We start from the raw sequence: 13,922 nt of genomic DNA, 5'->3' as shown, positions 1-13,922 counted from the left end.
TTCAGGCCCTCCCTTTTGGCCTCTCCTCGTCCCCCCGAATATTCACGAAGGTAATGGCAGAGACCTTGGCATTTATGCGACTACAGGGTTTGTCGGTCATCGCGTACCTAGACGACCTGTTGTTGTTCGCCCACTCCCAAGAACAATTGTCCAGGGATCTGCGGGATGCAACACGGATTCTGGAAGACCTGGGTTGGTTACTGAATCTAGAAAAATCCTCCCTAGTACCAACACAAAGGATATTGTTCTTGGGGTACGAGATAGACTCCAGGGTCCAAAAAATCTTCCTACCCCCGGACAAAAAGCAGAAGATAAACAAGGCGGTAGGACAGTTGCAAGCAAACCAAGCGATCTCAGTCAGACAATCCATGTCTATACTGGGGTTGCTAACAGCAGCCATCCCAGCAGTTCAGTGGGCAGGCCTGCATTTTCGTCCCTTACAACTATTCATCCTGGAAGCTTGGGACCGCAGCCAGGATTCCCTGGATACCTTAATACAAATCCCAACCGCAGTGAAAGGATCTCTGTGGTGGTGGAGAAAAGCCGAAAATCTATCACAAGGCCTCTGTTGGGTTCAGATAGCCTCCACCATCATCACCACAGATGCAAGCGGCATAGGCTGGGGGGCCCATCTGGGATCCAAGCTAGCCCAGGGGACTTGGGGACCGGAGGAAGCAAAACAATCCTCCAATTGGAGGGAATTGAGGGCGGTAGAGCTAGCCCTCAGAACCTTCCAGGAGGACTTGCAGGGACACCGAATCCAGGTACGGTCCGACAATGCCACAGTGGTGGCATATGTAAACCGACAGGGGGGAACCAGAAGCAATCTCCTATGGGGTCTGGCAAAGAAGATCTTGCAATGGGCCGAGGTCCAAGTTCTCTCTCTTTCGGCAGTTCATCTCAAGGGAGAGTTAAATCAACTAGCCGACTTTCTCAGCAGAAAGATGGTAAGAGAAGGAGACTGGACGCTAAATCAGGAGGTGTTCAATGGAATTACCCAGAGATGGGGAATGCCAAACATCGACCTGTTTGCCTCACGGCAGAACACGAAGACACCTCAATATTTTTCCCTGAGCAGATGGGACGGAGCGCTAGGGGTGGATGCTCCAGCTCAACCCTGGGTGTTCCCCAAATCCTATGCCTTCCCCCCACCAGTGCTAATACCAGCGGTCTTGAGAAAGTTTCAGGAGGAAAGTACGACGCTAATACTTATAGCACCACATTGGCCAAGGAGACAGTGGTTCTCGACCCTAAATCACTTAGCGGTAGAGCCCCCCTGGTTGTTACCAGTGAGAGAAGATCTCCTCTCCCAGGGCCCAGTACTCTGTCCTCAGACACAACATTGGAACCTTGCAGCTTGGCTACTGAAGAAGAACTGTTAAGGAGCAAGGTTTTCTCGGGCCAGGCTGGGTGCAGGGTGCAGACTCTGCTAGGAAGCAGGAAGAAAGAGACACCGAGCATCTACCTAAAAACTTGGAAGTTTTTTAGAAACTGGTGCAAAGCAAGCTCTTTAGACGCAGGAAGTACAGTGTCAGTACTCGAGTTCCTGCAAGAGGGGGCAAACAAAGGGTTAGCCATCAGTAACCTAAAAGGCCAAATTTCAGCCATTAGCGTATTCCTGGAAATACCTTTATCAAAAGATCCCTGGGTGATCCGTTTTTTCAAAGCCCTGAATAGGCAAAGACCAACAGGAAATCTCCCGTTTCCAATGTGGGATTTGTCCTTAGTTTTGCAGGCTCTCATTAAAGAGCCATTTGAGCCATTGGAGTCTTGTTCGGTGAGAAATTTAACCCTCAAGACAGTTTTTTTTAGTGGCAATCATGACCGCCAGTGAGCTAGAGGCCCTTTCGGTTAAAGCACCTTTTTTGCAAATTTTTGCAGATCGGTTATTTTTAAAACCGATCCAGCGTTTCTACCCAAGGTAGTCTCAAGGTTCCATAGAGACCAGGAGATAGTTCTACCGATGTTTTGTTCAAATCCTGTGAGGGAACAGGAAATTAGTTTTCATAGTTTAGATGTCAGAAGATGCATTCTGCAATACCTAAACATCACGAAGGATTTCAGGAAGTCAGACTCCTTTTTTCTTTTATTTAATAGTTCAAAGAAGGGTACTAAAGCGTCCAGACGCTCAATAGCCAGATGGCTTAGATTAATCATCAGTGATGCTTATAGGCTTTCCGGTAAGGAGATCCCTATGGGTATTAAGGCGCACTCTACAAGGGCAATGGCGGCCTCTCAGGCGGAAAGAGCTGGTGCTACCCCGGAGCAGATCTGTCGGGCAGCAACTTGGTCCAGCTACACAACTTTTTCCAAACACTACAGACTGAACCTACTATCCGCTAAAGATCAGGCTTTTGGGCGAAAAGTCCTGCAAGCGGTAGTCCCACCCTGAAAGTAAGTACTCTCTTATCCTCTCAGAAGTGCCTGTCCTGAAAGACGATAAGGGAAAATTAAAGTTACTTACTGGTAACGTCTTTTCCAGTAGTCTTTCAGGACAGCACTAATACCCACCCGAGGAAGGTCTGAATATAAGATGATCAGAGGATGGAGGTTAGTATGATGTATCTTTGTGTCTCCCCAGTGGCCGGAGGTACTCTTGAAGAACTGAGGCAGCCAGCTGGAGGGAGGCTTAAATCCAAGAAATTGGGGCGGTGTTTCCTAAGAAGGGAGGAGCCAGGTTCTCTCAGAAGTGCCTGTCCTGAAAGACTACTGGAAAAGACGTTACCAGTAAGTAACTTTAATTTTCTTGCAAATAAATGCAAATCCTTCACTAGCTTGAATTTATCTAGTTTGTCCAGGGGGCAGAAACTAAAGCAGGCCATAGACGATTCGAATTTCGTACGATTTATCGTTCGATAAACGAAAGCGGCACTCGTGCACATCATCGAGTGTACCATCAATGTGAGCCGAAAATCGTACGACAAAACACTATTTATTGTGCCTTTTAACCACATCTCTACCGGACACACTCCCTACTGTTCTGTGTTTTTTTAGGCGAAATCATACAACTCCCCCACTAATGATACGAAATTCGGCCGATTTTCGCAAAAAAATCCAACATGTTGGATATGTGAATTTTTGCTGTTGTACGAAAATCGAACGTTTTACATACCACACTAACGATACGAAAATCGTTCGATAACACTGCCATTTACGATTTTCGAACGAAATTCGAATCGTCTATGGCCTGCTTTAGTCCCAGGGCCAATACTTCTACTTCTACTGGTTGATAGTGTGTATGATGAAAGATTGACTACATCAAGTGTATCAGTCTCTAATTGAGTTTGATCAGGTGAGGGTCCAGGGTTCCTGTTTTCTTTTCTCCCAGCATTGGCGTCGCCAGTACTGGGGTATGCACCAAATGGGAGGCATTTTCAGATTCAAGTGTTTGGACATCCCTATTACCCTTGGCTATAGCTACTGTATTGGGGTGCAAGGGGCCCGCAGTCGCGCCAAACATGGACATCCGGGAATGGACTCCATATTGCCCATGACCGGCACTTGAGCCCTTCAGGGCACTATTGGATTGTTTTGGTTTAGGAGTGGTTTCATGTGGGGATACAGATCGTTTGCCTGGTCGACCTGGGGGGTGGGCATCAAGGTGACCTCCCATCCCTCTTTTAGATGGACGGCCTCTACCTGGTTTTCCTCGTAGGGCTGCTGTATTTGATATCTGGGATGAGGCCGTTGAAGATAACGATGTATCTGACTCAGACCTCGATCTTATAGTCTCCTGAGGGATCCTTCTCCTACCCGATCTTCCACCCTTAGGCCAAGTTGACTTTTGCCATTTGTAGGCGTAACCGCCCGCAAAGGCCAATTTGTCCTTGTGGAACTTATAATCCTTTTTCAAAATTAGACTCTTGTTAAATTTCTCTAAATGTTGTATCAGTTCCTGTTCTTTCCTCAAATATTCTGCGGTTTGAGAAGCAGGTTTCTTCTCCTGTAGGGAGGTGATCTCCTTGTCCACCTCACCCAGGTCCCTTTTGTACTGATCTCTTAATAGTTCCATCATCTTAGCTGTGCATTGTGTTAAGTTTTTTTCCCATGCTTCATGAAATTTACCATCAGAGATCTCGAAGGATGGGAACACCTGTATGCGTAGCCCTAATGGATTGATATTCTCCTTATCAAAATACCTTGTATGCCACCCCAGGTTTGACTTGCGTTCCAACAATTTTCTCAATTTCTGAAAATATACCTCAGTATCCACTATCCACATCTTGTCTCATATTGGGGACACACGATTGTTCAATAGAGTCTAGGAACGTTTCCCATCCTGTTCCACTTAGTCTGCACTATTATTGCCGACCCCAGGGGAGGACAATCAAGACCCCTAGGGTGTACGGTTAGGGCCATGGATTGGCTGTCCCGGTGACCTGTTCCATGGGAGTCCGTTTAATTGTTGACAACTATGAAGTATGGTAAGCCTGTATATCTTTGAACAATGTCTTGAATACAATTCAGTTGTGATAATACTGTTATACAAAAAAGTTGTTTAGTCTTTTTATGACTTATTTTTGTTCTTTTGTATTATTTCAAGTTTTGGAAGATGATTCCACTGCCCTTATTCCTGATGAAGCAGTGTCTGTTTAAATCAGTCCGTGAAACGCGTTGAATGGGCAAAACCGAAACATCTATTCATCTACTTACTTGTATAAAGTTCAATGAATGTACACAGATTTTGTATGTCTGGTTTTAATATGAATTTTTGGAATAAATATTTTCTATTTTTCTATATGTGCTTACCTCTTTTACGGAGTGTACCCAATCCTACAAAGTCCCATACATAAATACGACCTTGACTAGGTGCTAGGACTAGCAGGTCTGTTGTTTAAATTAATTTCTTATTTGCATATTTACTGATGTGGATTTGGTACAGTGAACAGAGTTGATTATCATTTTCTTCAAGGCAAATAAAGTTTTAGCTTTAGACCCTTAAGGCAGACCTTCCATGTCAAAGAGGTTCACTTTTTCACCAGCCCCCTGCTACTCAACACAAATGTTTTTTTTTTTTTTTTCTTTTAAACATTGCAACTGCTATTAGTTGATTGTGGGTACAATGCTTGGCATCCTGCAGCCACTAGTCCACACTGAAGTATTGACCTTCGCTTATAGGGCTGAAGGAAGTGTCAAGGTTCTAAAAGTGTGGTAAGCTTACTACACTTCGTGTTCTACTATAAACTCCAGGTCCCCCTGCTGTTTTTTTTTGTTTTTTATTTACAGTAATTTCATTATCTGTGCGGGTGGTACCTAGCACAGCTACTCTGAATTCAAATTTGAAAGAAGGCACCAGTGAAGAGATCCCCCAGCTTTTGTAAGGTGGGAGTGGGCGGTTCCTCCGAAAGGTTGACTTAGCCTGGTAGTTGTCAACTCAGCGCTAAAAGGAGGCCTCAAATGTGGCACCTGACATCACCATAGGGCCATATGTAATGTTCAGTATACTGTATATAATGCTTGAGAGGACTGTCAGACACTGCAGACCTAATAGAGGAATTGAGGGTCTGAGAGTGTGGACATGCCACATGCTTTTGTTTAGAGAGATGTTACAGAAGACCATATAAAACTGGGAACATGTTACATGAGGCTAGTAAAGATCAATTCAATTACCCTACTCAATTTTCCCAGTACAAATTGCTAAGGTCCAAGGGCTGCACATTATATACCAAATGTCTGCATGTGCCCCTTGAACTGCAGGTTGAACACTAGGGCCTTTAATTTAGAGTGGGATTAGGATTTCAATCTTATGTTTACCCACACATGTGATGTAACATTGTATGCACTAGAATTGTTTTTTCTTAACATGCTAATATTTTTACACTAAAATCTCTCTAGCTACGCTCATACAATCGTCACACATTGGTAGCTGATCCCTATGAAGAGGCCTGGAATCAGATGTTACTGAGAAGACAGAAAATTCAAATTGACCAGACGGTAAGTGCTTTAATGTGTAGCAACTTAACTGAAACTAATAAAGCACAGCATTAGTTCACAAAACATACTGAATAGATTCAATGCTGGGGAAATTTTGATGTCACTCCTTTTGTATCCTCTGCTTGCTATACATGTTCAGATATGATATGCCCTCATTGTTTTTTTACTGTATTTGCATAGTAAGACATGATACCAAACTAGATAACTCCTCAAAAATAGAATTTTACACTTGCGGTAAAATCCTTTTCTTGGAGTACATTAAAGTACGGAATGAAGTAATTCCGGTACATTGGGTTATTCTGCTTTCTTCAGGAGACACTGAACACTGGCAAACAAAGGTGAAACATAGCCTAGTATAACTCTTCTCACTCCTATCATGCTGCAGTTTTGAAGTAAAGCAATAATAGGAGAAGATCATAAGAACAGAGGGGAAGGACCTGTCTTTCCTTAAATTGCCCCAGTAGAAAAATGGTTATTTTTTTACACATGTTAAAATCTGCTTTTAGAAAATCTTTAAATGGTATGGGAGTTTGAAGTATGTTCTAGTAAAAAATGCAGAGGTCCTGGAGAATAAAATGATGGCAATTGAAATGTTTATGCTGCAGGACATTTGTGTATACTTTCTAGGAAAAATACTTAAATTTTATTACAAACGCAATATCATAACCCATTTTTGTTTTATATATATATATATATATATATATATATATATATATATATATATATATATATATATATATATATATGAGTGGGGTTGTATCAAGTAAATAGATGCCAAACTTGACAAACCTTGAAGTTCAGCGCACTTGTCCAATCACAAAAATTATGGTAGCCAAAATTTGCCATAGACAGTGCTTTAACCCTTTCACTGCCAGGACCATGTTTTTTTGCACATATTTAAAACATTTTTAGGTTTGATCAGTTAAAACCCTCAAACATACACTACTGGGCAAAAGTTTTTTAGGCAAGTGTAAAAAAAATGCTGTAATTAAGAATGCTTTCAGAAATATAAGTGTTTAATAGTTTATTTTATTAATTCCCAAAACAGAAAGTAAATGAACAAAAGAGAAATCCAAGTCAAATCCCTTTGCCTTCAAAACCGCACCAATTCTAGGTACACTTGCACACAGTTTTTGAAGGAACTTGGTTGTTCTAAACATCCTGGAGAACTAAGCACGGATCTTCTGTGGATGTAGGCTGCCTCATATCCTTCTGTCTCTATGTATTCCCAGATGGACTGGATGATATCAGGGCTCTGTGGGGGCCAAACCATCACTTCCAGGACTTGTCCTTACGTTGAAGATAGTTCTTAATGACAATGGCTGTATGTTCGGGTTGTTGTCCTGCTGCAGAATAAATTTGGGGCCAATCACAAGCCTCCCTGATGGGATGGCATAATGGATAATTATCTGTCTGTATGTCTCAGCATTGAGGACACCACTAAGACTGACCAAATCTCCAACTCAATTTGCAGAAATGCAGCCCCAAACTTGCAAGGATCCTCCACCATGCTTCACTGTTGCCTGCAGACACTATTGTACTGCTCTTCAGTCCTTCAGCAAACAAACTGCTTCCTGCTATAGCCAAATCTTTCACATGTTGACTCATCAGTCTAGAGCATCTTTTGCCATTTTTCTGCACCCCCAGTCTCTAGGTTTTTGTGCATATATTTGAGTTGCTAAGCCTTGCTTCCAAATCAGTGGTATGGCTTTTTGGTCACAATTCTTCTCTGAAGACCACTTCTGACCAGACTTCTCCAGATAGTAGATGGGTGTACCTAGGCCCCCCTAGTTTCTTCCAGTTCTGTAGTGATGGCACTGCTGGACATCTTCTGATGTTGAAGGGAAGTAAGCACGATGTGTCTTTCATCTGCTGCATTGAACAGTACATCTAGAAACCCCAGTCTGCTTTGAAATTTTTACACGGGAGAGACCTTGCTGATGCATTTTAACTACTTTTGTGTCTTGTCGCTGTGCTCACTCCTGCCATGGTGTATGACCTGTGACATGAAACCTGTCTTCCACAACCTCACCTTAGTAGCAGAATTTGGCTGTTTCTCAACCAGTTTTAAACCTGGTACACATCACTAGTTTTTTTTTTTTTTTTTGTTCAACAGCGGGTTGAACAAAAAAAAAAAAACCTCACAGCTCAGATTGGAGGCGCTGTACTAACAATCTGATGTTAGTACAGGGATCTCCCTGCTGTGCTATAGTGTCTGAAAGGGGGAACGCCCCCCTGCCAGAACACTCCAGTCAGCGTTCTGAGCCATTGTCTGAGAGTGCTGATCGGGAGCCGGTCAGCTGCTGGTCTTCCAGCATACACGTCTGACAGAAGCCAGCCGAACTTCTGTCGGACCAGTTGCCATATACACGGGCCAAATATTAGGCTGGTTTTTATTGAACTGGCCAATGTCACCCGACATTCGATCCGTGTTTACTAGGTTTAAGCCTCCTACAAAGCTGTTTTTGTTTCAGTTAATGACTGTGTATCAACCTACATTTGAAATTGATGATCATTAGCACCTTCTTGGTATAATTGGATATTCATACACCAACCTCTAATCCTACAAAATATCTGGCTTGTTACAAGTGTAAAGCCTCGTACACGTGTCGAAAATCGGCAGGGAATTTTCGTCCGACGACCGATCTGCCGATTTTCGGCTTGTTAGTATGATGCTTCCGACAACCGACTCCGACTTTTCGGCCGAAAAAAATCTGGTGTGCAGGCTATAAAATTTTTGTCCGCCGTCAAAACACGGCCGATTTTCGTGCAGTCAGTACAGATTTCGACAGGGAAAAATCTAATGAGCAAGACTGGGCATGCTCAGAGAAGAAAGAACACAAAGAAAGCAAACCAACACATGACATGACTTCTGAAGTAGAATTTTGTCGGGCGAGAAAATTTGTGTGCAGTCTAGGCACATTCCAACCAACAAAACACCACTCTGGACAAAAGACGGACGATCGGTCGGCCGATAATCGTTGCGTGTGTACTAGGCTTTAAAATAGATGCTGGTTTAAAGCCAAAGGGTAGTCACACCACATTGATTTGATTAAAATTTTTCTTCTGTTCACTCACTTTGCATTTTATAAATTGATAAAAATAAATAAATATTTTTTTTTTTTTAAAGCATTCTTACTTTGCAGCATTTCTTCACACCTGCTTAAAGCCTTTGCACAGTACTGTGTGTGTGTGTGTGTAGTAGGACACTAGGCAGGAAAAAGCTTAACTACGCCTATGGGCTGTCCCAGGGGGTATACACCCACACAGCTATAAGCACTCAGTTTTTTTTTTCTGCCTAGTCAGGACCTAGTTCCCTGCTGGGATCTCTGGTCCTGGCAATTTTTTTCCTTTCAAATGGAATTTTTCCTATCTTTGTTATTTTGTTCCTGTGAGAATCTACTATCAACTGCTGGACTAGGCAACGGACTGGATAATCTAGATCCAGAGGGTCCCCCTAGTCTGGCGAAAGCGTGCAGGCCTCAGTTCTGCGCTACGTCGGCCACGACATAGCTCCACTGGACGGGGGCTGGCCTGCAAGTTAAACATCTCGCGAAGACGCATACAACCTGGCCTCAGCCTGCTTTCCTCCTGGCCGACAGCCACCCACATCCCATTGGAGCAGTGGTCTGTCAGGAGCGGTGCCCACCCTGTTCCTGGTATGGTAAGTAGCTGTCCCCCCCCCTCTACTCCTGTAGGGTTTTTGTGGTGGACGTGGGCCCCTCCCTGGGGCAGTGGGACCCCTGAGTTCCCTCCCCGCCAGCCCTTTGAAAATTTGTTGGTCACTGTAGGTTATGAGCTGGCTTTTGCCACATGCTCTTAGGGGGGCTTGTTGAAGTTGCTTCTGACTGGGTTTTTCCTGGTGCACAATGGGGGGGGGGGGGTGTGCAGGGTTCCCCTGCTAACCTGGGGGTTGATGACTAGGGCAGGTATGTCCTCTGGGCTCCCTGCTGCAGTTGTTGGGCTGGAGGAGCGGATGGTTTGGCATGGGATGGTTTAGGCCGCGGCTTTGTGGCTTACTGGTCAGGAGCTATGTGGGGCGCCCCCACGGAGGGTGGCTGAAGCCACTACCCTCTGTTTGGGCATCTGCCCCTGGGTGGTCGGCCCCGCTGAGGCTTACGCCCAGGCGGCTGGGCATCCACAAAAACGTAAGCAGAGTCGGCCTCCGTTGGGGTGGGGGTGCTGCCCAAGTGAAACTAGCTGGGATGAGTGCACTTGTGGCTGGGCCTCCACACAAATTGATGCTGCGTCTGAAGCGCCGGTCCCTTTTGGCACCACAGGTCTTCCACTGTGGCGGGGGTGTTCCCCTTTCCCGCTTACTTTGACAACATTGTCACATAACAGTGGGGTTGTCCAAAACACACTCTTGTGGTCCCTAGGCATTTTGCTATGCGGTATTCCTTATAAGATATCCTTAGTGTAGTGGAGTCGCCGGTTTCCAGGTTAAAGCTACCTTAATTCCGGTTGAGGAGTCCTTGGCTTTTTAAAGATCCAGTTGATAGAGCGGAGGCTCTGGCCCGCCATATGTTTCACTATGGCTGTTTTGGGTTAGGCAGGTATTTGCTATTTCCCTGGTGTAGCAAACTCTGACAAGTGGGCTAAACTTTTACGCCGGGACCTGGAGGGGAAACCGCTTCCCCCTGCCTTTTGCGGAGCTGGTAGATCAGTTGATTCAGGGGGTTGAGTTTATCTGTGATGCCTCTTTGGATGCGACTTGATTTTAGTCTGTCTGTATCAGCAGTAGTCCTTCGGTGTCTTATCAGGCTGACAATGCTGGTCTGCCGACCAGACTTCTAAAAAGGCCTTATTTGATCTCTCCTTTGTAGGGGATCGCCTGTTTGGGGATAAAAGTCCTCCTTCAGGGCCTCCCCCAGAGGTTCCAAGAGGACCTGGTCTGGAAAGCCACCAGGGGCTCTTCCAGACCTGCGGTCAAGGCTTCCTCTGCATGAAGGGGCGCCTTCACCCGTATCTGGGGTGGGGGGACGTCTTTGCTGATTTCCAGGTCCGTGGACCTCTCTGGTACAGGTCAAGTGGGTCCACAAAGTAATTCGGTCCAGCTACAAGATCGAGTGTTGGTCTTTTTCTCCAGAAAGGTTCTTCCCTTCCAACCTGCACTTGTCCCCAGATCGCTTACGGGGTCACTTTGGGGCAGTGCAAGACTCGTTCCTTCATGGAGTGATTGTCCCGGTTCCAGCTTCAGAATATTTTCAGGGGTTTTACTCAAACCTGTTTACAGTTCCATGGAAGGAAGGCATGTCCAATTCTGGACCTCAAGGCGCTAAACTGCTTTGTGCAGGTACAGATGTACCGAGTGGAGTCCATTCCCATGGTAGTGGCGTCCCTACATCTGTGGGATTTTCTCGCTTCTATTGTCATCAAGGACACCTACCTTCACATTCCAATATGTGCCAGTCACCAGCGATTCCCTGGCTTTGCCGTGGGCCAGGAGCATTATTAGTTTGTGGCATTTACCTTTTGGTCTTGCCTCTGCTCCTCAGGTCTTCACAAAGTCTTGGCCCCGGTGCTAGCATTGCTGCGTCAATGGGGGATCGCGGTACTGGGGTACCTGGATGATCTTCTGCAAGCAGAGTCTCCCACTGCCCTGATGGAGACCTTGAAGATTACGCAGCGATCTCTGAGGGAGTTCGGTTGCATTCTGAACCTACAGAAGTCTGCTCTCATTCCATGAAACTGGACTATATGGGTGGATTCGGCCTCAGCCAGAGTGTTGCTTCCTCTGGAAAAACTCCAGAAATTGCTGGAGGCAGTTCCGTTTGCACAGTTTTACACGAGATCTCTGCAAAAAGATTCTGGTGAAAAAAAACACACTCTAGAGGTGGCTTCGTTCTCCCGCACTTCGACAGGGAAATCCTTCTCACCCTGTACTGGACGGTTGTTACCATGGATGCCAGCCTGTCCGGATGGGGAGGCGTCCTCGGCACAGCTTATGCTCAGGGGGTCTGGACTCGGGAAGAGTCCAGACTGCCGATCAATGTACTGGAACTCTGAGCTATCAGACTTTATCTGGATCATTGGACAATTCGTCTTCAGGGGTGTCCAGTACAAATTCAATCGGACAATGCCATGGTCGTGGCCTATGTCAATCACCATGGGGGCACAAGAAGTAGCTGGCATTCTAAGGTGGGCAGAACGATAGTTTCAGCCCTCTCTGCTTTACACATTCCATAAGAGGTTCAGAGGTTAGTGGCAGGGTCAGGATCCTCTGGACGATGCCGCAAACGCATTAGTCGCTCCTTGATGTCAGTATCATCTGATTTATGGCTTCCTCCTCTCAAACTTCTGCCAAGACTCCTGTGTAGGATCAAGGCAGCGAGGGATTCTGGTCTTTCTGGTGGCTCCAGACTTGCCTCGCCGATCTGGTACGGCTGGTCGCCGATGCTCCTTGTAGACTTCCTCTCAGGGAAGATCTGCTGTCTCAATGACCAATCTTCCATCCTGCTTTACAGTTGCTGGTTTATCGGCTTGACTGTTGAAAGCCAGGTGCTGAAGGATAGAGGTTTGTCTAAATTGGTGATTTCTACGCTGTTAAAGGTTAGAAAATCTACCTCTAGGAAGATCTACCATCGTATTTGGAAGACGTACATTGCTTGGTGTGAGTCTTTTGGGGTTCTCCCTCGCTCCTTTTCCGTGGCTCGGATCTTTGTTTTCCTCCAAGGTTGAGCAGCACCTGACCTTGAATACCATCAAGGGCCAGGTTTCGGCATTGGCGGTTTTTCTTTCAACGTCCATTGGCCACGCTTTCCTTGGTGCGTACCTTTTATCCAGGTGGCTCGACACTTGGTCTTCCAGTGCAGTCTCCTTAACCGCGGTGGGTCCTCAAATTGGTGTTGTCAGTTATCCAGGAATCTCCCTTCTAAAATATTGAGAGGTTCCCCTGCTTACATTGTCCCAGAAGGTGGCCTTTTTGGTGGCTATTACTTCTGCGTGCAGGGTGTCGGAGCTGGCAGCGTTGTCCTGTTGTTCACCTTACCTGTTTGTTTACAGAGCTAAGGTGATTCTTCGTCCCTGTCTGTTGTTACTTCCAAAGGTCGTCTCTGATTTCCATTTGGGTGGAGACATTGTGTTGCCTTACCTATGCCCCAGGCCTAAACACCCTGAGGAAATTGCTCTGCATTCCATGGATGTGGTTTGGGCAATCGGGGTGTACCTGGCAGCTACGGAGTCTTTTTTTTTTTTTTTTTTTTTTTTTTTTTTTTTAGGAAGTCTGACTCACTATTTGCACTCACGGTTGGCCTTTGAAGAGGGTTGGCCGTTTCTGCTGTGACCATTTCCAGATGGATCAGACAGACAGTGATTCAGGCCTTTTCAATTAGGGATCAGGTTCCTCCTTTCCATCTTAAGGCACACTCTACTCGGGCGCTTAGTGCCTCCTTGTCCTTCCGGCATCAGTGATGCTGGTTTGCAAAGCAGCCATCTGTTCGTCTGTGCACACTTTTACAGAGTTTTATAAAGTGGATGTGTTGGCATCTGCGGATGCTTCTTTTGGCTGCAAGTTTTTGGCAGGCTGCTGTTTAGAGGACCTGGTCCTCTCTGAGGGTGTATTGTTTTTTTCAGGTGAGCTCCAGTTGTTTTGGTTGAGCTCCATGTTGGCTACTGTTTATCCTTGGGAATTTTTTTCTGCTGTTTCCCACCCCTCATGTTTAACACTACTTTGGGACATCCCAGTGGTTCAGAAGAATCAGGAGCTTTGTCCGTCAATGAAGGAAAGCGAAAATGGAATTTTTGACCTACCGTAAAAAACGTTTCTCTGATGTTCATTGACTGACACAGCACCCACTCCTCTGTGGAGTTGGCTTTCTTCTGACACTGCTTGTAACAAAACTGAGTGCCTGTAGCTGAGTGTAAGTGTATACCCCCTGGGACTGCCTATAGGTGTAGTCAAGCTTTTCCTGCCTAGTGTCCTACGGGGGCAGTATAACCCAATGGTTAAGAAGAATCAGGAGCTGTGTCCGTCAATGAACATCAGA

The 13,922-nt window shown here is 45.6% G+C and overlaps 1 protein-coding gene across 1 annotated transcript in view; it reads left to right on the top strand.

Annotated features, from left to right (window-relative positions):
* The window catches only part of SLC9A1 (solute carrier family 9 member A1), a 155,437-nt gene that overhangs the window by 136,119 nt on the left and 5,396 nt on the right, over positions 1 to 13,922 (top strand). The window contains exon 10 of the mRNA XM_082248060.1: positions 5,836 to 5,934. Within this exon, the coding sequence (XP_082104186.1) occupies positions 5,836 to 5,934 (99 nt within the window). The remainder of the gene's footprint in view (positions 1 to 5,835; positions 5,935 to 13,922) is intronic.

This window comes from Pelophylax lessonae (assembly GCF_965119305.1).
Source record: "Pelophylax lessonae genome assembly, chromosome: 2".
NCBI lineage: Eukaryota > Metazoa > Chordata > Amphibia > Anura > Ranidae > Pelophylax > Pelophylax lessonae.
This window is presented reverse-complemented; position numbering and strand designations above follow the sequence as displayed.